Here is a 23135-nt window from a genome sequence, read left to right on the forward strand (position 1 = left end):
GTCAACAACAGGAGTCAGTGTGCACTTACTCCTCATGTAGGATCTCTGTCCTTAATGTGTGCTGTACATTGTGATTTAATGCTATAACTAGTACTCAAACAGTATTTTTCACTTTGTGTTTCTATGTGGGTGCAAACTGTTGAAATCTTTACTTAATATATGCTAAACTGATCTTCTGTATATAAAGAGAATTGAAAATGAATCGTGGCCGGCGCCGCGGCTCACTAGGCTAATCCTCCACCTAGCGGCGCCAGCACACCGGGTTCTAGTCCCGGTTGCCCCTCTTCCAGGCCAGCTCTCTGCTGTGGCCAGGGAGTGCAGTGGAGGATGGCCCAAGAGCTTGGGCCCTGTACCCCATGGGAGACCAGGAGAAGCACCAGGCTCCTGCCTTCGGATCAGCGCGGTGTGCCGGCTGCAGTGCGCCAGCCGTGGCGGCCATTGGAGGGTGAACCAATGGCAAAGGAAGACCTTTCTCTCTGTCTCTGTCTCTCTCTCTCTCACTATCCACTCTGCCTGTCAAAAAAAAAAAAAAAAAAAAAAAACGAATCGGGATGTGAATGGAAGGGGAGAGGGAGTGGGAAAGGGGAGGGTTGCGGGTGGGAGGGAAGTTATTGGGGGGGGCATTGTAATCCATAAGCTGTACTTTGGAAATTTATATTCATTAAATAAAAGTTAAAAAAAAAAAAAGTGTTCCCTGCTTCCATCCAATCTCCCAACTTCCAAGTGATTTAAAATTTCCACACGAAGTCCAAATTGTCCTTCTTCATACTCAACAACCAACTTTCTTTCCCTTTCTGGGCACTTTCACCAAACCCACAAAGACCAAAAGCACTGCCCCTAAGATCTTTCTTTGTGGCAGCTGTAAGATGCTGAAACAACGCAAACAACCAGGCAATCTCTGCTCATCTTGGAGCTGTTTTTTCCCTAGGAGCTTGGACTTCATCTTGCCCTTTGCATATGTCTCTAACACTCTTTCTACCATTCATTCCCAAAACCTTCATTTCTTCCCACCGACTGCCCCATTCTTGCTCATTTTTTTCTGCTAGTATTAAATCAATTGCTTAGAATTACACAAAGGTGTTTTTAGTTGCAGTCATATGCCCCTTAACAACATTTCCATCGATGGTGGACCACGTATACAACAGTGGTCCCATAAGATTATAATAGAATTGAAAAAGTTCTGCTGCCTACTGATGTCATACCTGTTGGAATCATCAAAACATCTTAGCATGATGCATCACTCACATGTTTATGCTGATGCTGGTGTAAACAAACCTACTGTGGTGCTAGTTATGTAAAAGTACAGCACATAAAATGATATATAGTACATAATGCTTAGAACTGATAAGAAATGACTATGTTTCTGGTTCATGTATCTAATATACTGTACTTTTTATTATCATTGTATGTCCTCCTTCTGCTTATTTATTTATTTATTTATTTTTACAGGCAGAGTGGTCAGTGAGAGAGAGACAGAGAGAAAGACCTTCCTTTGTTGTTGGTTCACCCTCCAATGGCCGCCGCAGCCGGCGCGCTGTGGCCGGCACACCACGCTGATCCGAAGGCAGGATCCAGGTGCTTCTCCTGGTCTCCCATGGGGTGCAGGGCCCAAGCACTTGGGCCCCTGTCATCCATGTGGGAGACTCAGATGGAATTCCTTGCTCCTGGCTTCAGCCTGGCCCAGTGGCCAATTGTTGTGGCCACTGGGGAGTGAACCATGGGATGGAAGATTCTCTCTCTGTCTCTCTCTCTGTCTCTCTGTCTCTCTGTCTCTCTCTCTCTCTGTGTGTCATGCTACCTTTCAAATAAATTAAGGAAATCTTTAACAGGAAACAAAAACACAGGCAAGATTTTCTCTAGGCTAGTGAGAGTTTCTACTGTTCTACATGTTTCCCAACACTTGGAGTTATCACGAATTTCTATTATTGCTAATCCAATGATTATAAGATGACATCTTAATGTAGTTTATACCTTTGTTATAGAACAAAATTAATATGCTCAGAACAACCTATCCTCCTTACCTTTCAGAACAGGTTTCTTTTCCTTTTCAGCACCCCCCCCCCCGAGATGACGTGATTTCCATCCTTTTTAAGGCTAGAAATCTGGACACTATGTTTTATATACCACTCCCTCTTTCAGATGGCATTTGATAGTGGCCTTTTAGAAACAGCAGTACCATTGTCTGGCCCAGACAGTGGCTCTGTATGTGGAAATATAACCTTGGAGAAAGTCAAGGAAGCATCATGATGACTGATATTTTAGAAAGGCTTGTATGTCAGTCTGGCCATGGACTATCTGATTTGTATTGTAACCCATGGGTTAGCCGGGGCTTCCTCTCCTTAGGATTTGAAGGGACTGTTTTGAACTCTATTACACAAAGAGGGAAGTCCAAAGACTTTATCAAAATAATCTGTAAATTCTGCCCATTTTTACACTAGCTCTGACTCCAGGCTCCCCCTATTTTTTTAAGACTTATTTATTTATTTGGAAGGCAGAGTTATAGAGAGAGAGGGAGAGAACAAAGAGGGATGGAGATCTTCCATCTTCTGGCTCACTCCCCAAATGGCTGCAATGGCCAGGGCTGGGCCAGCCCCAGTCAGGAGCCTGGAACTCTATCGGGGTCTACCATATGGGTGCAGAGGCCCAAGGACTTGGGCCTTCTTTCAGAGCTTTCCCAGTCACAGGAAGCATGATCAGAAGAGGAGCATATGGACTTGAATCAGCATCCATATGGATGCTGGCGTCACAGGAAGCAGTTTAACCCACTGTGCCACAGCACCAGCCCCAAGGCTTTCTTTCTGATTGATTAGCTCTGTTAATGGGTTTTCTTGCTCTACTGCCATGGTCATCTTCTTCCCTGTATTGCTCCAGAAACTGAACTCATAATTTCCCCACAATTCCTACCCAAACATCACAGATAAGACTTTGTGGGTTCCAGAAACTTATCTAGAGCAACAGCTGGTGATTTTTACCCTTTCTACCTATTCCTCTTGCTATCTTTACATATGAAACATGGATGCCACATTAGACTATGGCAATAAGAGTATCTCCTACTGAGGTCTATAGAAAAGCAAGCTGAGAGGAATTGAGTCCTTGAGAGCTTTGTGGAGCAGAGCTACCCTATCTGTTCTAGATTCCTGGTAACTAGACTTCCTATGAGACAGAAATGTTTATTTAAGGAAATATTAAGAGAAATCTTAAACCAATGTTATTTTTGAGTTTTTCCGTTACTCAAAGTCACACAACAACCAATGGGAACACACAGGATGCAAGAAACCTGGCTCATCTGTAGCATAGGTAAGAAAAAAAAAATTTAATGATAGTGATTCAGTGTGAATCACTTGAGGCTACCAAAACAACAACAACAACAAAAGACATCTAAGATCACAATTACTTGTTCCTATTCATTTCTTTATTCATTCAAAGTTAATGAGGCCCTGTTTTTGCTTTCTCATAACTTCACAGAACTGATGATATCTGCCCCCTCAAGGTCTTCATTCTTTCTATCTTATGGTTTCTTTCTCTTACTATATCACCTCCACCCCTAACCATCTATCTAATTCAGTGTTTTCCAATTAGTATTTCTGAAAGAGAAAATGTGACTGGTCTAGCTCAGTTTTTCATGACAGACCACACTGTAGATGCTTGGACACCTGTAGATTAGATGTCCTGGTCCAGTCAGCTGTGGTTGAGGAGAAACACGCACTGACCCTTGAAAATGTGACTTGAACAATTTTGCTCTGGAGGGGCTGAGTATAGCATCACTGTGAGTATCCGATTATGGGGGCAGGTTTCAGAGAGTAATTTCTCCTTGATCTCCTTGGTGCCTGGAACAGTGTCTGGTTTACTGGAAATCTTTAGAAAATTTTTTGTTGAGTGAATTCAAGTTAGACATTCATTGAAGGGGGTGGGAAATGAAAAATATATCAAGTTCCCAAGAGATAGACTATGTCATGATTTCCAAAGTTGGCATCCAGAGCTAAAGTGTCTAGTTTCATCTTTTTCTGAACTTCAATGCAAGAGAGAGAGAGAGAGAGAGAGAGCAAGAGCCAACATAACCCCCAAGGAAGATTTGCTTTTTTCTTTCTTTTAGAAAGCAGCTGTCAGTTTAACTTATCCCAAAATACTGTCAGTGATGAGCATGACTGAAAATGCATTTTATCTGTAATTAGCGAGATTACATTAAACACTATTATTTGCAGACACACATTGAATTAACCCTAATCGAGGCTAGCAAATAGTAGAGCCTGCCTATTTTTCACCTCAAAATTTTTAGAAAACTGTGACAGTTGACACACAAGGGACAATGCTGACAAGATTTCTTTCCATCAAATGCCAGACAGTAATTGTAATTGCCTTTAAAAATGTTTTAAGCAGTTTCGTTAGTAAATCAGAAGTTGCCACAAATCATGCTGATAGTTTCTAAACATGGGGGCTGTTGACTATGCATTCCAATATGAGTTTAATGAATTGATTTTCTAAGGAATTTAACTTTGCATCTGTTTTCAGGTATAATTAATTCACTCTGATTAATGTGATTAGCATGGATATCAGTGGATTACACATGATGCCCTTTATTTATTCTCTCACTTTTAATCTGCTACTATGTCCTTTGGGAAATTATATAAATGATTTGAGGAGACATATCTTACTGGTGGCTCTGGTCACACTGGATTTCTTCAAAGCAGAATCCTGGCAGGAATTCACTAATTATTCACAGACTGTACAGCAATGTATTTTTATTTGAGGGACTTACTAAAGTTTACACAGTCCCTGCCTTTAAGGAGCTTATAATCCAGAGGGGAGGCTGAGACAAACATTCCAGTGCAAGTCACTCACAAGGAAAAAGAATTGTCCTCAGGATCTTCTTTCTCTGAGCTCCCCTCTTTCAACCTCCTAAAATAATGCCATTAGAGTATGTCAATGGCCCTCCTCTATACTAATGTTTCCCACTATCTACTGAGAAGGCTTATACCTGGCTTCAATCACCGCTCCCACATCTGTAACTCCAGCTCAATCCTTTCTCCTGAACTCTAGACCTGCAGGCTGTAGATGGCTCCAGATGTCTTTATCTGGGTATCACAAATGTGTTCCAAATTCAATATATCAGACCCAAATCTACAACCTCTCTCCAAACTTCTTCCTCCTGTCTTCCCAATCTCTGTAAATGGCTCTTCCATCCATTCATCCAAGCTAAACTACTACTATCAGTCTCTGGACAAGAAGGAATTCATTTATTCCTTGTGGTTCTCAACCTTTAATGTTTATCTTTAACATTCACTGAGATCATCTGGAAAGCTTACAAAGACAAGGTTTATTGATACTTGTGTGCCCAGAAATTATGTTCAGTGGTCTGGAGTGGGGTCTAAGGATTCTTTTTTTTTAAATATCTGTTTATTTATTTGAAAGGCAGAATTACAGAGAGAGAGCAAGAGAGATACAGATAGAGATCTTTCATCTGCTGGTTTAATCTCCAAATAGCCACAACAGCCAGGGCTGGGCCAGGCCAAAGCCAAGAGCCAGGAGTTTCATCCAGGTCTTCCATGTGGGTGGCAGGGTTTCAAGTGCTTGGTCCATCTTCTGGTGCTTTTCCAGGCACATTAGCAGGAAGCTGGGTCAGAAGTAGAGCAGCCGGAACTTGAGCCCAGCACTAATATGGGATGTTAGCATCACAGGCAGTGGCTTAACTCACTGCACCACCATGCCAACTTCAAGAATCTACATTTCTAACGATGTTCATAAGTGACACCAATGCTGTTGGGCCAAGGACCACATTTTAAGAACCACTGCCTTAGAGAATGAAAAGAATTTAGGGATGTTTCTATGAGCCACCAAATCACTATGATGTGAATAATCACTGCTGGAGAATGAAGGTCCAGGAAGCAAGTCTCCTCTGGAGAGAGCACCTCTGCATCAGCCAAAGGCAATATGAATTAATGAAACAGCATTTGATTTCATTGGTCTTTTATCAGGGGTGGGCGTCTGGCATGGTAGTTAAGATACCACTTGGAGGGGCCGGCACTTAATAAGTAGATTAAGCCTCTACCTGCGGCACTGGCATCCAGTATGGTGCTGGTTTGTGTCCCAGATGCTCCTCTTCTGATCCAGCTCTCTGCTAAGGGCCTGGGAAAGCAGTGGAAGATGGCCCAAGTGCTTGGTCCCCTGCAGCTGCGTGGGAGACCCAAAAGAAAATCCTGGCTCCTGGTTTCGGGTTGTCCCAGCTCTGGCCATTGTGGACATTTGGGGAATGGACCAATGATGGAAGAGTTCTGGCTGTCTCTCCCTCTCTGTCTGTAACTCTGCCTCTTAAATAAATAAATAAATAATTTTTTTATAAAAAGATACCACTTGGGACAGCTCCATCTGATACCATAGTGCCAGCTCCACTCTCCGTTCCAGCTTCCTGCTAATGTGCACCATGGAAGGCAGCAAGTACTAGATGGCTCTAATACTTGGGCCCCAGCCACCTATGCAGGAGACCTGAATCGAGTTTCTTATGCCTAGCTTTTCACCACCAGCCTTGGCTATTGTGGGCCTCTGGGGAACAAATGAACAGATCGGAGATCTCTTTCTCTCTCTCCCTCTTGCTCTCCTTATCCCTCTCTGTTTCTCTCTCTGCTTTTCAAATAAATTTAAAAAAATTTCTGCATCCAGCTACTATGTACCGAATCCTTACCCTTTGCTAGGTACAGTGCATGTCACTGAGGTAGGCTCTGAGATAAAATGCTGAGTAAGACCTTGACATGAACCATATTTAAAAATCTAGTTTTAATAGGTGAACCCAAGCAATTCATTGAGCTTTAGCCATCTCATCTGTAAAACAGGTATAATCATGCTACTATATATAGACTTTATGAAGGATATCAAATAGAAGACTGTATTGAATGTCTATTTCAGTGCCTGACAAATTGGTTCTCAATAAAGATATTTAATAAATGATAGCTAATTATTTTTACATTAGAATTAGCCTCTTTAATTGAAAATGTTAGTTGTTATTTCTAGCATCATTTTTGATAAACTGATCTTTTAGCTCTGCTCCATTTTTTAAAAAGATTTATTTATTTATTTATTTATTTATGAGGCAGAGCTACAGACAGAGAAAGGGAGAGACAGAAAAAGAGGTCTTTCATATGCTGGTTCACTCCCCAAAAGGCTGCAACAGCCGGTGCTGGGCTGATGCAAAGACAGGAGTCAGGAGCCTCCCCTAGGTCTCCCACATGGGTACGGGGGCCCAAGCACTTGGCCTATTCTCTACTGCTTTTCCAGGCCATCAGCAGGGAGCTGGATCAGAAGTGGAGCAGCTGGGACCTGAACCAGCACCCACATGGGATCCTGGTACTGCAGGCAGAGGCTTAACCTACTGTGCCACAGCACTGGCCCCTCTAGCATTATTTAATAAACTCCCCAAATGAATTCACCTAGGCAATTGTCTAGTTTTTTTTTCTTTTTTTGTGATTTATTTATGTATTCAAGGAGTGACAGAAAAAGTGGGAGAGATATTCCATCACTACTTCACTCCCCAAATACTTGCAACAGCCAAGGCTGAGCCTGGCCAAAACTAGTAGCTTCCCTATCACATGTGTGATAGGGACCCAAGTACTTGGACTATTTTCTACTGCCTTCCTAGGCATATTAGCAGGAAGCTGGATCAAAAGCAGAGCAGTTGGGACTTGAATCCATAGCAAGTGGCAGCTTAACCCACTGTGCCACAACACTGCACTGGCCCCCCCCCAAGATGAATAGTCTTAATGTGAGAAAAGATGAAAAAAAAACTGAAGACGTGATGGAACCCGCAGGCTTGTAGCACCAAGAGTTTCTTTTATTCTTTAATATTATTTAGGGTTAGGATGTGAAAAGTTTCCAAACTTCCCTCAAAAATACTTTCTCCAAATTAGTGTACTCCTCAATTAACTGTAACTCTTCCATATAAATTAGAGCTCCGATGCCAAGAGGATTGACAACAATCTGATTTTCCAAATGTCTTGTCTAAAAGCAAGTGGATATAGAGATAAAAAGAAAACTCCTTAGGTCATACAATGGAATGCTATAAAGCTGTTGAAAATAGCGTAAGTTTAAATTTATAGATATGGGAAAATGACATAGATGGAGGGCATATCACATAGCAGTATGTGCTTGTGTATTATTTTTGATTAAAGATAGAGTATAGGTTTACTTATTTATGTGTATTTAAGTAGAAAAATTTTGGAAAGATATAATCAAATCATACATCATATTTATTTCTCTGAGGATTAATCTCCAAAGATGAATTTGTACTTTCTAGATTTTTATTCAGTGACTGTGTATGATTGATGTCATAAGCATTTAGTAAAAAGAATGAGTCCACAAGTCCTACAAAGAAGAAGTAAATGGTGGAAGCCCTCAGGCACTGTTTCTCAATCTTGGTTTCTTATTAGTATCACCTGGAGAGCTTTTAAATACATAAATGGCCAGTCTGCCCAAACAGAAATTAAATCAACATCTCTGAGGCTGGGACCCAGGATTCAGTATGTTTGTAAAGCTCCCCAGGCGATTTTAATGTGCAGCCCCAGTTGAGACCACTGCCTCCAAAGACCTTCTCCTGCACTCCTTTGCTCTTAATAGGACTCCTGGGGGCTCTGGCTTATGGGGGCCACCATGGGTCCACACAACCAGGCCAATCACCTGTGGAACCTTCACTGTTCCTTTTATTATTATTTCAGAATAATTTGGCAATGGCTCAAGGAGAAATTCCTCTGGACACCAGATGGATACAGGGAGAAAAGATGCAAAGAGGATGAGAGTCCAAATATCTGGGTTCTTTGTGAGGACTGTTAAAAGTTGTATGATCAGGGGCTGGCGCTGTGGTATAGCAGGTGAGGCCACCTCCTTGCAGTGCTGTCATCCCATATGGATGCCAGTTCAAGTCCCAGCTGCTTCACTTCCAATCCAGCCTTCTGCTATGGCCTGGGAAAGCAGTGGAGGATGGCCCAGATCCTTGGGCCCTGCACCCCCGTGGGAGACCTAGAAGAGTCTCCTGTCTCCTGGCTTCGGATCGGCACAGCTCCAGCTGTTGCGGCCACCTGGGGAGTGAATCAGTGGATGGAAGACCGACCGACCAACCTCTCTGCCTCTGCCTCTCTGATGGAAGACACATTCTCTCTGTCTCTCTCTTTCTCTTTCTCTCTCTCTTTCTCTCTCTCTCTCTCTCTGCAATTTTGCCTTAAATAAACCTTTAAAAACAGAAAAATAAAAGTTGTGTGATCATGGATAAGTAACATTTCTCTGAGCCTCGAGTTCTTTATAGCCCTCTCTGTGTTGCTATTAAGATTAAGGGAACTAAAACATGTGGAAAGAGTTTTGTAAAATGTAAATATAAGAAAGTGCTCAGGGAAAGATGGTATCCAAAGAAGACAGGAGAGGGGTTGACTTAGTCTCTCATAGGAGACCCAGGCCCCTGGACAAACAGGAAGACCTTAGCTCAAAGAGAATTAAATAAGGGACAAATCCAATGGACTGAAACTAAAAGCAAATTGACAGACTGAACATGAAACACTTCTTTCTCAGAAATCCAGGGAAGACTCTGAGAAAGATCTTCCCTTGGCTTTTCTGATGGCTTCCAGGAATTTATCCCAATGTGGTGATGTCCCAGAATAAATAGGTTTTCTTCTCATAATTAACCAGAGGTTCTGGGAATGGGTTGAGCTTTAGGCTGAATTCATTACTGAGATTGCTTGCAATTTAATTCAGGTCTCAAAGAGGTGGTTCCTATGTGTCACCCGAAAAGAATCCTTGCATCTAGACAACAGTCTACATATGTCTCTAGATTGACTTTGAAATGGTTACTCCCCACAGACCCCAGGCTTAATTTATTCTCTGAAAATAATGGGCTCTGGAAGGAACTTCACTGCAGCCCTGTCTATGGGAGGAGTTGAGCAATAGGTGGGCCCATGTGAGACATCATCTGAGCCAATGGGTAGTGACTTAAGAAAACTGAGTGCTCCATAAAAACTTTTCATCTCTATATCCCCTAAATGTCAAACTGCTGTGGAAAAAGCACAGTGAATCAATGCCTTGGAAGCTTTTCCTGAAGGCACAATTCCAAGTGCATAGTAGGAAATTAATAAATACTTGCAGAGTGGACAACATTGCCATCAGGTCTAACACACTAAAAATGACCACTGTTGTGCAAGTGTTCTTCTTTTGTTCATTTTAACCCATTACTGGCTGCAACTTCTCACATCAAATAGACCTATTGACCACATGCACACTGAAGAGAAACCATAACATTCATCAGATGCATTCCATTTGTATTATGTTGTTGGATCTTCACAACTTCAGGAAGAATAACTACTGAACTCCTCCAGGAAAAAGGTAAAGGAAACTTAAGCAGAGTGGCAGTGGGAGAGAAACAAGTGGGAAGCTTTCAAACCTGGTTTCTAGTTTGGACACTGGATGATGGTGCTATTCAACACACAGGAAGGATTTACAGTTTTGAGGGCAAATATGATGAGTTTAGTTACAGACTTGTTGACCTGTGCCCATCTGCTGTCCAGGGAGAGGCTGTTAAGTAGACTACAGGATATGCAAGGCTGATACTCAGAGGAGACATCTGGTTATATACAAGTGTATTTCTGAGAGCCATCAACATATAATAGAAATGGAAATCCAGAAGGAAGGAGCACAGAGAGATGCAGTTTTAAGGGGAAGTTTTAAGTGAGAGCAGTTTTAAGGGGAAAGAGGCAGCCAAGGTAGGAACAGAACATTGAGGAGAAAGGAGAAAATAGACAAGGGTTGCATGAAAGGGTAGTATGAAAGGGAGCATAAGACCCAAAGAGATGTTTTTAAAGATAGGAAAGACATGTTTAACATTAATGGGAGAGAAACTACAAGATGGACCTACTGGGCACCTCTCTACCTATCATCACAAATGGTCACAACCACCTTCAGAAAATAACAGTAACTGCTTCACTTTTGCCTTTCAAATCTAGCACAACTTCCTCTCTTGGCCAACTCTACTGAAAATCAACAAAACTATAAAATTCTAGGAAATGTATTTCTCATTTTACCCACGTTGACACAGCAAAATCTACTTCTTGTAAACTCGGTATTCACATAAACTTTTTTAATCATATTTAATTTTCCCAACAATAACAAGACCATGCTTCTGTACAACATGATTCAACTAATGAGCTTTGTCACTCATCTAGTACTAAACTGAGTTTTCAAAAGACTATTACAAAGTTCTATCAGGCCAGCTGCTGCCAGGTCATTGGAAGACTAATGCTATACTCATTCTCTGTAAAATTTGAGTTCCTCGGTCATAAAAAAGGCTGTATGGGATGCCATGATGATGAAAAAGGCATTGTGTAAAAACAATGCACTTCTCTTCCCAAGGTGGAAATGACAAAATATAATCAGCTTGAACCAAGTGGACTGAGAAACCTGACTTTGTTGACCATCGCTAAGTGAGTGATGTCTGATCCAACAAGCTACATTGGGGGAGTGGTATGCATGAGATCAGGCTTAAAAAAAGTCCTGAAGACAAAAATAAATTGCATGAGCAAGTGGCTCACATTTTTATGAACTCTTCTTCTGCTACAATGCTTCTCTCTCAATCTGTACTTATGACCTCATATGGTGTTCCTTATGACCAATTGATTGAAGAGGGAAAAGTGGGGTCAAGTTTACAGATATTTCTAACCAAAAATTCTAGAAGCACAGAGGTATTTAAATGGGATTTTATTAAGTTTTAAGATATAATTTTGTAACATAAAGCCTCTTCCACTAGTCCCATGGAATTTTTAGTAGAACATCCATTCCTCATCCCTGCATGGAAGAAATGGGCTTCTACTAAGAATAAGTCAAAGTGCTGAGTGCAGTTGCAAATAGAAGCCCTAGAGCAATATCTATGGCTGCTCCCCGGAAGCCCACTAAACCCCAGTTATATTGGCAAATGAAACAATGTAAAACACTGTTATTGGGGAGCAGGAAGCAGTTTCTGCCAACAAGAAGATACTTTAAGACAGATTGCTCTTTGTTTTAAGGGGATAAAACCCTGAATTGGCCCTTTAGTTACAGAAATATAAAATAAGCACCTACCTAGTGTTCTTGGAAAGATCTATGATGTAATCTAAATACCTAAAAAGCTAAGTGACTATGCTATGATATAAAGTGTCCTAGCTAGGTTTTAGCAGCCAGAGCTATGCATCTACAGGCTTTGTTACTTTGCTGAGAGAAATGCTTATTTTCTCTGGGCAGAATTAAACTAGCTCTTTTATAACAGTTCATTATTCCCGAGACATATGTGCTCCTGTGTGCAGAAATGGGAAGCGGTGAGGAAGAGAGAGGTAGGAGCAACATGTAAGTAAAATCTTCACCTTCACCTTTAAAAACACTGGGGCTGAGCTTGATGCCTGCTGGCTCTTTGATGTCCTGTCCATGGGACATGTGGTTAAGAGTGTGGGCTCTAGAGTTAGACTACTGTCATCTGAATTCCCCTCTTCCATTTGTGGTCTGTGCTGCTTTGGACAAATTACTGAACATTTCTGTTCTTCACTTTCCTCCTCTTAAAATGGGAAAGAGGAAATGTTTGTTGAAAGAATGAAAGGCATATGGAAAGAGGCCAGCGCTGTGGTATGGCAGGTAAAGCCGCTGCCTGTGATGCTGGCTTCCCATATGGGTGCTGGTTTAAGTCCCAGCTGCTCCACTTCTGATCCAGCTTCCTGCTGATGTGCCTGGGAGAGCAGTAAAAGTTGACCCAAGTCCTTGTAACCCTGCACCCATGTGGGAGACCCAGAAGAAGCTCCTGGCTCCTGGCTTCAGCCTGACATAGCCCTGACCACTGAAATATTTGGGGAGTGAATCAGCAGATGGAAGATACATCTCTCTTTCTCTATCCTTTCTCTCTGTAACTCTGCCTTTAAAATAAATAAAATAATCTTAAAAAAGTATATTGAGAGAAATTAGCACATTGTTTAACACATAGTAATATCAGAACAAGTGTAGATATTGTTATTATCTTGTAATTTAGGCTGAATATTCTAGAAAATACTAATATGGGCCCACCAATGACACAACTGTCTGTTGTAATCAGAAGGTGAGGCCCTACTCCTGTGGGTAGGTGGGACTTTCTTCAGAAGCAGTCAGAATTCCCACTGCCCTTGTCCCAAGACAATGTGACTTTGCAGGGGCAGATGTTGGAATGAAAGTCAAGGATAGACAATGTAAGAAACAGGCCAGCACTGAGTTAGGCAGAAGTCCTTATAATGAAGGCCTACATCTTCTGAGAGAAATGGAGTAGTAGTCTTTGTAGATTAACGGTGGGGCTTCTGGGATTCCAGAGATAAGGCTCTCAGAAATGGAGGAGATGAAGGCTGCCCAAGCTCTGATTAAAGGAGAAGCCACAGGATGACAAAATACTTATATATTAGGTAGGGAGGAGTTGAAACTGCACCTAACTTAGGATACTTATTCAAAATCTGTGAGGAACATACTCAATAAGATACTGTTTCCATTGCTATTGCTGTATAACAAACCACCCTAAAAATCTGGCATAAAGCAATAATTTCAGGATGCTCATGTTTCCATGGATCAGGAATTTACACAAAGCATAGTAGGGGTGGCTTGTTTCTGCTCTCTGATGTCTGGGCCTTGGCTGGGAAGACTTGAAGGCTGGGGGTACTTGACTGGGACTGCAATCATCTGGAGGTGTCTTCACAGTTGTTGCTGGCTGTGACTAGGACTTCAGTGGGCTATTGGCTGGAAAAAGCGCAAGTGACCTCTCCATGTGGTGTCTCTGCATGAGCTAGTTTGGGTGTCCTCACAGCACGGCAACTTGGTTCCAAATGTGAGCCTACCATGAAAGCCAAGCAAGAATATGACCGCTTTCTCTCTTCTTACCTTGGAAATCACATAGCATCACTTCTTCCAAAGTCACAACCCTGCCCAGATTGCAGGGGAGAAGACTCTCATAATTCCCTATGGGGGACAGCAAAAGTCGCTTTGAAATAAAAGAATATGTGGAATCGGAGTTATTCTTGTGGCTATCTTTGGAAAACAATCTGTCACAGATAAATGTTATTACTGAACTTTCCTCTTGCCTGGACCTTGGAGAATTCTTTTAATATTCCTCAACAGCTAAGATTCAAAAGCTAAATGAGTAGGCTTTTGCTATATTTGGAAATCCAACAGGAGAATTAGATTGGGAAAGGTCAATTGAGTGATAGATAACCACCTGAAAGGATGAATTTCTAGGGCTAACATTGTGGTGTAGTGGGTTAAGCCACTGCCTGCAATTCTGGCAATATGAGCACCAGTTCAAGTCCCAGATTCTCCATTTCCAATCCAGATCCTTGCTAATGGCCTGGAAAGGCAGCAGAAGATGACCCAAAATCTTGGGCCCCTGCCGCCCACACAGGAGACCCAGATGTATGCTCCTGGCTTTGGCCTGGCCCAGCCCTAGCTGTTGTAGCCATTTGAAGAGTGAACCAGCAAATAGAAGATCTCTCTCTCTCTCTCTCTCTCTCTCTCTCTCTCTGTGTGTGTGTGTGTGTGTGTGTGTGTGTGTGTGTGACTTGGACTTTCAAATAAAAAAATAAATAATGCAATCACTTAAAAGAATGAATTTCTTCCAACATGGAGAGTAGAAGAACAGCGACACAACAAGCTTTTGGAAGTCAGAAACCATGGTAGCAGACCCTGGTCGGAGGAGCAATGGAGAGCAATACTAGCAGGGTGGAGAATGGGGAGAAAAGCAGATCAATAAAGGCTACAGAAAGGGAAAACATGGTTTCTGTGATGCATAAATAAACCTTGGGAACAATTATACACTCATAATTTAGAGAGAGAAGGCAGCAAACTCTTTTTAATTAGGCAGAGCATTAACTAAGAGAAGTGATTTGAAGCCAGCATTGTGGCATAGCAGATAAAGACACCATCTGTGACACTGGCATCCCATATGGCTGCCAGTTTTTTGGTTTGGGTTCTGGCTGCTCCACTTCCAATCCAGCTTCTTGCTAATGCACCTGGAAAAGCAGTGGAGAATGGTCCAAGTACTTGGGCCCCTGCACCCACGTACAAGACCTGTAAGAAGCTTCTGGCTTCCTGGCTTCAGACCACCCCAGCTCCAACCATTGAGGTCATTTGGGGAATGAACCAGCAGACAGTAAGCCTCTCCCTTTCTCTCTATAACTCTCCCTTTCAAACAAATAGATAAATATTTAGGAAAAAAAGAGAGAGAGAGAGAGAAATAATTTGCTGTTAATGTGTATTATCATTAAGCATTCTGTCATTTTCAGGAGTGACAGATCAAATGGGTGCCAGACAGAGTTTCTAAGAGATGATGATTTGTTAGAACCAATAGTAATTCATTATTATTACATTTATACACTTGTTGTAATAGGTAAGCTACATTTATTATTTATTGTATTAAGCTAGGTTTAGTTATTTTTAAAAATGCTACTTTTTATTTATTATACTAAATATCTAGTATACTAATTTGTATTATCTCTGATTCTAGGTTATATTTTCTAGAGTTTGTTAAATTATTTAGTCATCACTACTACCTAGAATGTTTTAGCACCAGGTGGCAGCAAAATCTGAAAGCTGAAATAAAATTTTTGGCAGGAAAGTAAACACCTAATTAAGAATTTACCTCAAACCTCAGCATGGTCAATATGGAGCAGCAATTGCATTATTTTCTCTGTGTGTATGTGTGCGTACACATGCACATATGTGTGTATGTGTGTGTGTGTGTCTTTCATTTTAGTGAGTGATTATCCAAATTGTACACTGATCCTGCCCCCTCTATCTGCACCTGCTTCTGACCCAGTACACTCACACACACTCTCCTAGACACAGAGAAGACCCAGTCAGCCAAGTGTAGGACAGTGCTGGACGTTAGCTTCAGAGAAGCAAGAACTGGGGTATCTCAGCTCATGGGTAGCCAGTAGCATGAACCAAATTGGAATGTTAGGAAAATCCAGATCTAAGGAACAATGACCAAGATCAAATGCCAATTCTAAAGGACCAGAGGCAGAACCAAAGTCAGCTGGCAGAATGAAACAAAGAGACTTAAAGCAAGAGCAGGTAAGAAACACAACAATGACTCACCTTTAGAGGTCAGCAAGGGTTTGAGCTTGTTCATTCTGAGCTGGCCTGGAGACAGAAAAGAATCTAGACTCACGTTGTTTTCGTAAATGTATCCAAGTGTTGAACATCGCTACAAAAGTCTTAATGCAACATGAAGGCTGGCCAAAGAACAGAGTTCTGGGAGCCTTTCCTAGTTTTACCCTGTATTTGCTGGGTAATCCAAACTGGCTGTTTGCAAGCTTGAGGTGACTGCCTCATCAAATGACGGTGAGAGTGCTAATCTAGTCTTGCCAGAAGAGATGGTAGTGATTTGGGATGGCAGCTCCAATTTGCTCTTATTTAAGAAGCACTGCCTTAGTCACTTCAGATTTTATCTGGCTAGAGCCTGGTACTTAAGCTGTCAACATGGATAGAGATGCATACTTTTTAGACACAAATATGAAATAATTTTAAAGTCCATTAAACAGCTTTTTTAGTTGGAGAGTAACTCAAAATTGCCAAGCAACTTTATTTTCAGATGTTTCCTTAATCATGATATACTGTATTTTCAAATCGTATTTTTCAATAATTATATTTCACAAGCATTTTTAAAAATAGGTGTTAGAGCTTTCAGACATTTTCCATCCTTTTCACTAGTTGTTATAAAGGCCCAGGATTCAGTCCTTAGAACAGGTATCAGACTCTTAAATCAGATATGGTCATTTGAAGAATCCCTAAAAGGTTTGAAAAGAAGTCTATTGTAATCTTTCTTTATTCATGAAGCTTTCTGCACAGGTGCGTGTTTCACTGTTTGGCTGTAAAAAAATCGATTTTCATGTCATATGTCTAAAGAAGAAACAACAGTCTTTGTTTCATAGAACATGTCAGAAGAGTCACAGGTGTCAAAAGTTGGATGAATTCCAGCTTTTTCTCTTAGGAAGAAAAGACTTATTGTGGTTAATAACTGACTCTTGAGAAATAGTGGGGTTTATGTTTGGCCTTGCAACCCAAGACGTGGACTGTCTTCACAGAGCAGGCATTTGTGTACCACTAGCAACAGATGGAGTAAAAGTATCCCATGGAGAGGGATTGCTAGATGCCCAGAGGGGCCTCTAAGGGGCAGTATCCTGGTGTGTTCTTCATGTTCCAAAGCTATGCCTCACGGACCTGATATAGCAGCAGGGTAAAGTGGATTTCTCTATCTCTATCTCTATCTCTATCTCTATCTCTATCTCTATCTCTATCTCATGGTCATCCACTAACAAGCTCTGATGAATAACTCAGGAAGCTCATCTATTCATTTATAATGAGGGAATTTGATCCTCTGGTATATTCTTCATCTACAAACAGATTTACACAGAAAGCCAAACATATCAGAAGTCACCTGCACGTAAGTATAGACTCAGGACAAGGGAGCTAAGTATATGATTTGAGGGTTTAATATTGGGCTTATCTTTGATATAGCCCAATGCACTTGTCTCCATGAAGAATAAGGCAGATTAAACAGCTCTTGTTTCTTGATCTGGATTTGATCTAATAGCTTTCCTAGTTCTGACATTTTATACTCAATTCCAACTTGATTTCCATTTTGTCCTGGTATGAGTAGAAACATTATAGGAACCCAAAAGAATAAAAAAACAAGTGGAGAGAACTTTCTCAAGATACATGAGGATGAAGAAAGAATGCCCCTAGCTACTTTGTGTGACTTCAAATATCTACAGCCAAGTAAATTACACCACAGTGTTCAAGGACTCCAGACATTGTTACTCATCCCTGAGACATTCTGAGACAGAATGAAAATGAAGTATTTGAGCCCTAGAAACAGGTAAATTTTCTAAATACAACATGATTTGAGGACAGGAAATTACTTACAAGGTAAATTGGAAAACTTTAGGCAGATTGTTGAACACAAAAGAATTCAGTGATCTATAGCACGCAACGTTAGTTCACTACAAATGCATGAGCTATATTTCCTCATTTACTCTCCAGGCTAGTTTATAAACAAATGTATTTATTTATTGATTTATCAGATTTAAGATCAAGCACATTTTAAACCATAAAATCACCTAGATGGCATTTTCTTTCTATGTCCCAAATCAGTTAATGCAAGTACAATTATTTGTCCATCAAAAGTCTGTGCAGGGCCAGTGCTGTGGCATTGTGGGTAAAGCTGCTGCCTGCAGTGCCAGCAGCGCATATGGGTGCCGATTTGAGTCCTGGCTGCTCCACTTTGATCCAGCTCTCTGCTGTGGCCTGGGGAAGCAGGAAAAGATGGTCCAGACACTTGGGCCACTGCATTCATGTGGGATACCTGGAAGAAGCTCCTGGCTCCTGGTTCAGATTGGCCCAGCTCTGGCCACTGTGGCCATTTGGGGAGTGAACCAGCAGATAGAATACTCTCTCTCTCTCTCTCTCTCTCTGCCTCTGCCTCTGCCTCTCTGTAACTCTGCCTTTCAAATAAATAAATAAATCTTTTAAAAAAAAAAGTCTGTGTGAAACACTGTAGTGAGTCCACTCTACCAAAATTAAAAGAACCTGATAGAGGGGCAGGCATCATGGTGTAGCAGTATGCATTTTTACACGCTGTGGGTAGGTTGAGCTACCCTTTGCAATGGCAGAATCCCATAGGGACACCAGTTCGAGTCATGGCTCTCCACTTCCAATCAAGCTCTCCGCTAATATGTCTGGGAAGGCAGTAGAGGATGGAAGTACTTGGGCTTCTGCCACCCACATGGGAAACTCAGATGAAGTTCCTGGATCCTGGCTTCAGCCTGGCCCAGCTGTGGACACTGCAGCCAACTGGGAAGAGAACCAGTGAATGGAAAATCTCTCTCTCTCTCTCTCTCTTTCTCTCTCTCTCCCCCCATCTCTCCCTCCCTCTCTCCCTTCCTCCTTCCCTCTCTGTGTGTGAGTGTATCCATCTCTCTCTGTAACTCTTTCAAATAAATAAATCTTTAAAAAAGTCAAGCATATAAGAAACAAAAAATGATTAACTTTGATTACTAAGTCAACTGAATGAGAGGGTAGAGAAAAGAGAAAGGCAAAGATTAAGGGTATCTACATAAACCAAGTGAATTGATTTAGTTTGAGGTCTTATACCTGAAGGCAATCTAAATAGAGATTCTTTTAATGGAGGAAAATGTCTTTTATACTTTCAAATTCTTTTATTTTTTAGAGGTTTATTTATTTATTTGAAAGTTAGAGAGAAAGATGGCGGAATAGTGAGGGTGTGCACCAATAGTCCAGGAAAAGATAGTTTAATAAAAGTGGAGTTACTGTACCCTCAGGAAAAGGCTCAGGAAAAAATTGCAGAGGAAACTCTTCCGGATCTAGTGGATGTGACACGGAGGACCTACGGGGAGAGCAAGGTCACCCACCGCGTGGAAGCTGAGCCGCGGAAGCCGAGCTGCAGGAGCCGAGCTGCAGAAGCTGAGCTGCAGAGTCTGCGCACCAGCGCTGGAAGGGGAGGTGAGACAAAAACCTCGGTAACCCAAGACATTGGCGGGGAAAGGCAGAAAGAGCCTAGAGGGAACGAGGCCTGAAGCCCCACTGGGGAAAGTTCACCAGGCTAACTGGAGGAGAGAAAAAAAACGAATAAATAAGGGGAACCGGCACGGACATTAGCCTCTCTCTCCACTCACCTTACAAAGCCAAGTAAGACAAAGAGCAGGCGCCATTTTCCATATGTAAAGCGGCGCCTGCCATTAGCCAAGCAGAAAAACCTGACTCTGGTGGGGAGAAATAACAGGAGGTTAAGACCTAGTGAAAGTAGTGAAAGTGTGGAGCTAATGAACTGAGACTGTGAAAATCTGGGGGGGGGGGGAGAAGCGAGAGAACTCACCGAGTACACAAACTCAGTAACCTGGGCAACCTGGTGAGAGACTGCGGAGAAATTTGAGACCACACTGAGGGCTGCATAAACTCTTTGTGTGGTCCCAGGGTAGAGCAGACAAATACCCACAGGGGCCAGATTTCAAACATCAACTACCCTCAATTCCACTCAGCTATGTGGAATTACTTCCCAACTGAGTCAAAGAAAAAAAGAGAGAGAGAGAGAGAGAGAGAGAGAGAGAGAGAACAATCTGGGTTAGTCACCTTTGGCACATCCTTAACCCTGAAGAACCAAACAGAGCTCTCTGGCCACACCCATCACAGCCTCTAAGGATCCATCAAAAGCAGACAGTCCACTTAATCTAGAGTCATAGTATAACGAGGAAAAAACACCACAGTGAAGAAACCAAAGAATATCTCCAATATGCCAAACAACAAATGCAGAAACCGAGGTAACAAGAACAAGGAAGACACTATGACGCCCCCAAATGAAAAACACACCCCAATTCAAGATTATGAAGATGATGAAATAGAAGAAATGCAAGAAGCGGATCTCAAAAAATTGATAAGAACATTAAGAAGTTCTCAAAAACAAATTCTTGAACTACAGAAATCCTTAATGGACAAGATAGAAAATCTCTCTCGCGAAAATGAAATATTAAGGAGGAATCAAAATGAAATGAAACAACTAGTAGAACATGAAACTGTGATAGTGACGAGAAATCATAATGAAATGAAGAATTCAATATATCAAATGACAAACACATTAGAGAGCCTTAAAAACAGAATGCGTGAATCAGAAGAGAGAATATTGGACTTAGAAGACACAGCACAGGAAAATATACAGTCAAACCAAAGAAAAGAATGTGAATGAAGGTGAAATAAAGACCTTTCACAGCAAACAGAAATTGAAAGAATTTGTCGCCACTTGTCCAGTCCTGCAAAAGATGCTTAAAGATGTGTTACACACAGAAACACAGAAACATGGTCATCAATATGAAAGAAGGTAAATGAAGGAAACCTCACAGCAAAAGATCACAGGAAGTTCAAAACATGTATTAGAAAATATCTTTGGCAAATCGCAGGGCAAATTTACTACTTATCAATAGTCACATTGAACATTAATGGCCTGAACTGTCCAGTTAAAAGACACCGATTGGCTGATTGGCTTAAGGAACAAAACCCATCTATTTGCTGCTTACAAGAAACACATCTTTCCAACAAAAATGCATACAGACTGAAAGTGAAAGGCTGAAAAAAGATATACCATGCCAACATAAATGAAAAAAGAGAGGGCATAGCCATCTTAATATCGGACAACATAAACTTTACCACAAAAACTGTTAGGAGAGACAAAGAGGGGCACGATATAATGATTAAGGGATCAACTCAACAGGAAGATATAACAATTATCAATGTATATGTACCTAATTACAGGGCACCGGTTTACTTAAAACATTTGTTAAGGGACTTAAAGGGAGACTTAGACCCCAATACAATAGTACTGGGGGACTTTAATACTCCACTCTCAGAAATAGACAGATCAACAGGACAGAAGATCAACAAGGAGACAGTAGATTTAAACGACACTATAGCCCAAATGGATCTAACAGATATCTATAGAACTTTTCATCCTACACAGAAAGCATTTACATTCTTCTCAGCAGTACATGGAATCTTCTCTAGGATTGACCACATACTAGGCCATAAAGCAAGTCTCAGCACATTCAAAAGAATTAGAATCATACCATGCAGCTTCTCAGACCATAAAGGAATGAAGTTGGAAATTAGCAACTCAGGAATCCCTAGAGCATATGCAAACACATGGAGCTTGAACAACATGCTCCTGAATGAACAATGGGTCATACAAGAAATTAAAAGAGAAATCAAAAATTTTCTGGAAGTAAATGAGGATAATAGCACAACATACCAAAACTTATGGGACGCAGCAAAAGCAGTGTTAAGAGGAAACTTTATATCAATAGGTACCTACATCAAGAAATTGGAAAGGCACCAAATAGATGAGCTTTCAATTCATCTCAAGGATCTAGAAAATCTGCAGCAAACCAGACCCAAATCTAGTAGGAGAAGAGAAATAATTAAAATCAGAGAAGAAAACAACAGGATTGAATCAAAAAAAATTACAAAAAATCAGCCAAACGAGGAGCTGGTTTTTTGGAAAGATAAACAAAATTGACACCCCATTGGCCCAACTAACTAAAAAAAGGAGAGAAAAGACCCAAATCAGTAAAATCAGAGATGAAAAAGGAAATGTAACAACAGACACCACAGAAATAAAAAGAATCATCAGAAATTACTACAAGGACTTGTATGCCAGCAAACAGGGAAATCTATCAGAATTGGATAGATTCCTGGACACAAGCAACCTACCTAAATTGAACCAGGAAGACATAGAAAACCTAAACAGACCCATAACTGAGTCAGAAATTGAAACAGTAATAAAGGCCCTCCCAACAAAGAAAAGCCCAGGACCAGATGGATTCACTGCTGAATTCTACCAGACATTTAAAGAACTAACTCCAATTCTTCTCAAACTATTCAGAACAATCGAAAAAGAGGGAATCCTCCCAAATTCTTTCTATGAAGCCAGCATCACCAGAAAAAGATGCAGCATTGAAAGAGAATTACAGACCAATCTCCTTGATGAACATAGATGTAAAAATCCTCAATAAAATTCTAGCCAACACATCAGAAAGATCATCCACCCAGACCAAGTGGGATTTATCCCTGGTATTCAGGGATGGTTCAATGTTTGCAAAACAATCAATGTGATACACCACATTAACAGATTGCAGAAGAAAAACCATATGATTATCTCAATAGATGCAGAGAAAGCATTTGATAAAATACAACACCCTTTCACGATGAGAACTAAGCAAACTGGGTATGGAAGGAACATTCCTCAATACAATCAAAGCAATTTATGAAAAACCCACGGCCGACATCCTATTGAATGGGGAAAAGATGAAAGCATTTCCACTGAGATCTGGTACCAGACAGGGAGGCGTCCAACCCTACAACACTTGCTCAAAGACATGCTGCACACAGAAATACAAAAACAAGAACTTCACTACAAAAAAAAAGCGAATGTAGCGTAACCTACAAACAAAGTTCAAAATACATAAACAGCTCGTTTAGGACACATGAATGGGAAAAGACAATACTTAAGAGTAATCACATTGAATGTGAATGGTCTTAATTCTACTACCAAAAGACATAGACTAGCTGATTGGATC

At 41.1% G+C, this 23135-nt stretch overlaps 1 protein-coding gene across 1 annotated transcript in view; it reads right to left on the reverse strand.

Annotated features, from left to right (window-relative positions):
- Positions 1–23135, reverse strand: part of LOC138844855 (uncharacterized) — a 54461-nt gene that overhangs the window by 3812 nt on the left and 27514 nt on the right. The window contains exon 5 of the mRNA XM_089306773.1: positions 13879–13956. Coding sequence (XP_089162899.1) covers positions 13912–13956 — 45 coding nt within the window. The 3' untranslated portion in view covers positions 13879–13911. The remainder of the gene's footprint in view (positions 1–13878; positions 13957–23135) is intronic.

The sequence above is a fragment of the Oryctolagus cuniculus genome, chromosome 1, assembly GCF_051225735.1.
Source record: "Oryctolagus cuniculus isolate XC-2025 breed Fujian yellow rabbit chromosome 1, ASM5122573v1, whole genome shotgun sequence".
Taxonomy (NCBI): domain Eukaryota; kingdom Metazoa; phylum Chordata; class Mammalia; order Lagomorpha; family Leporidae; genus Oryctolagus; species Oryctolagus cuniculus.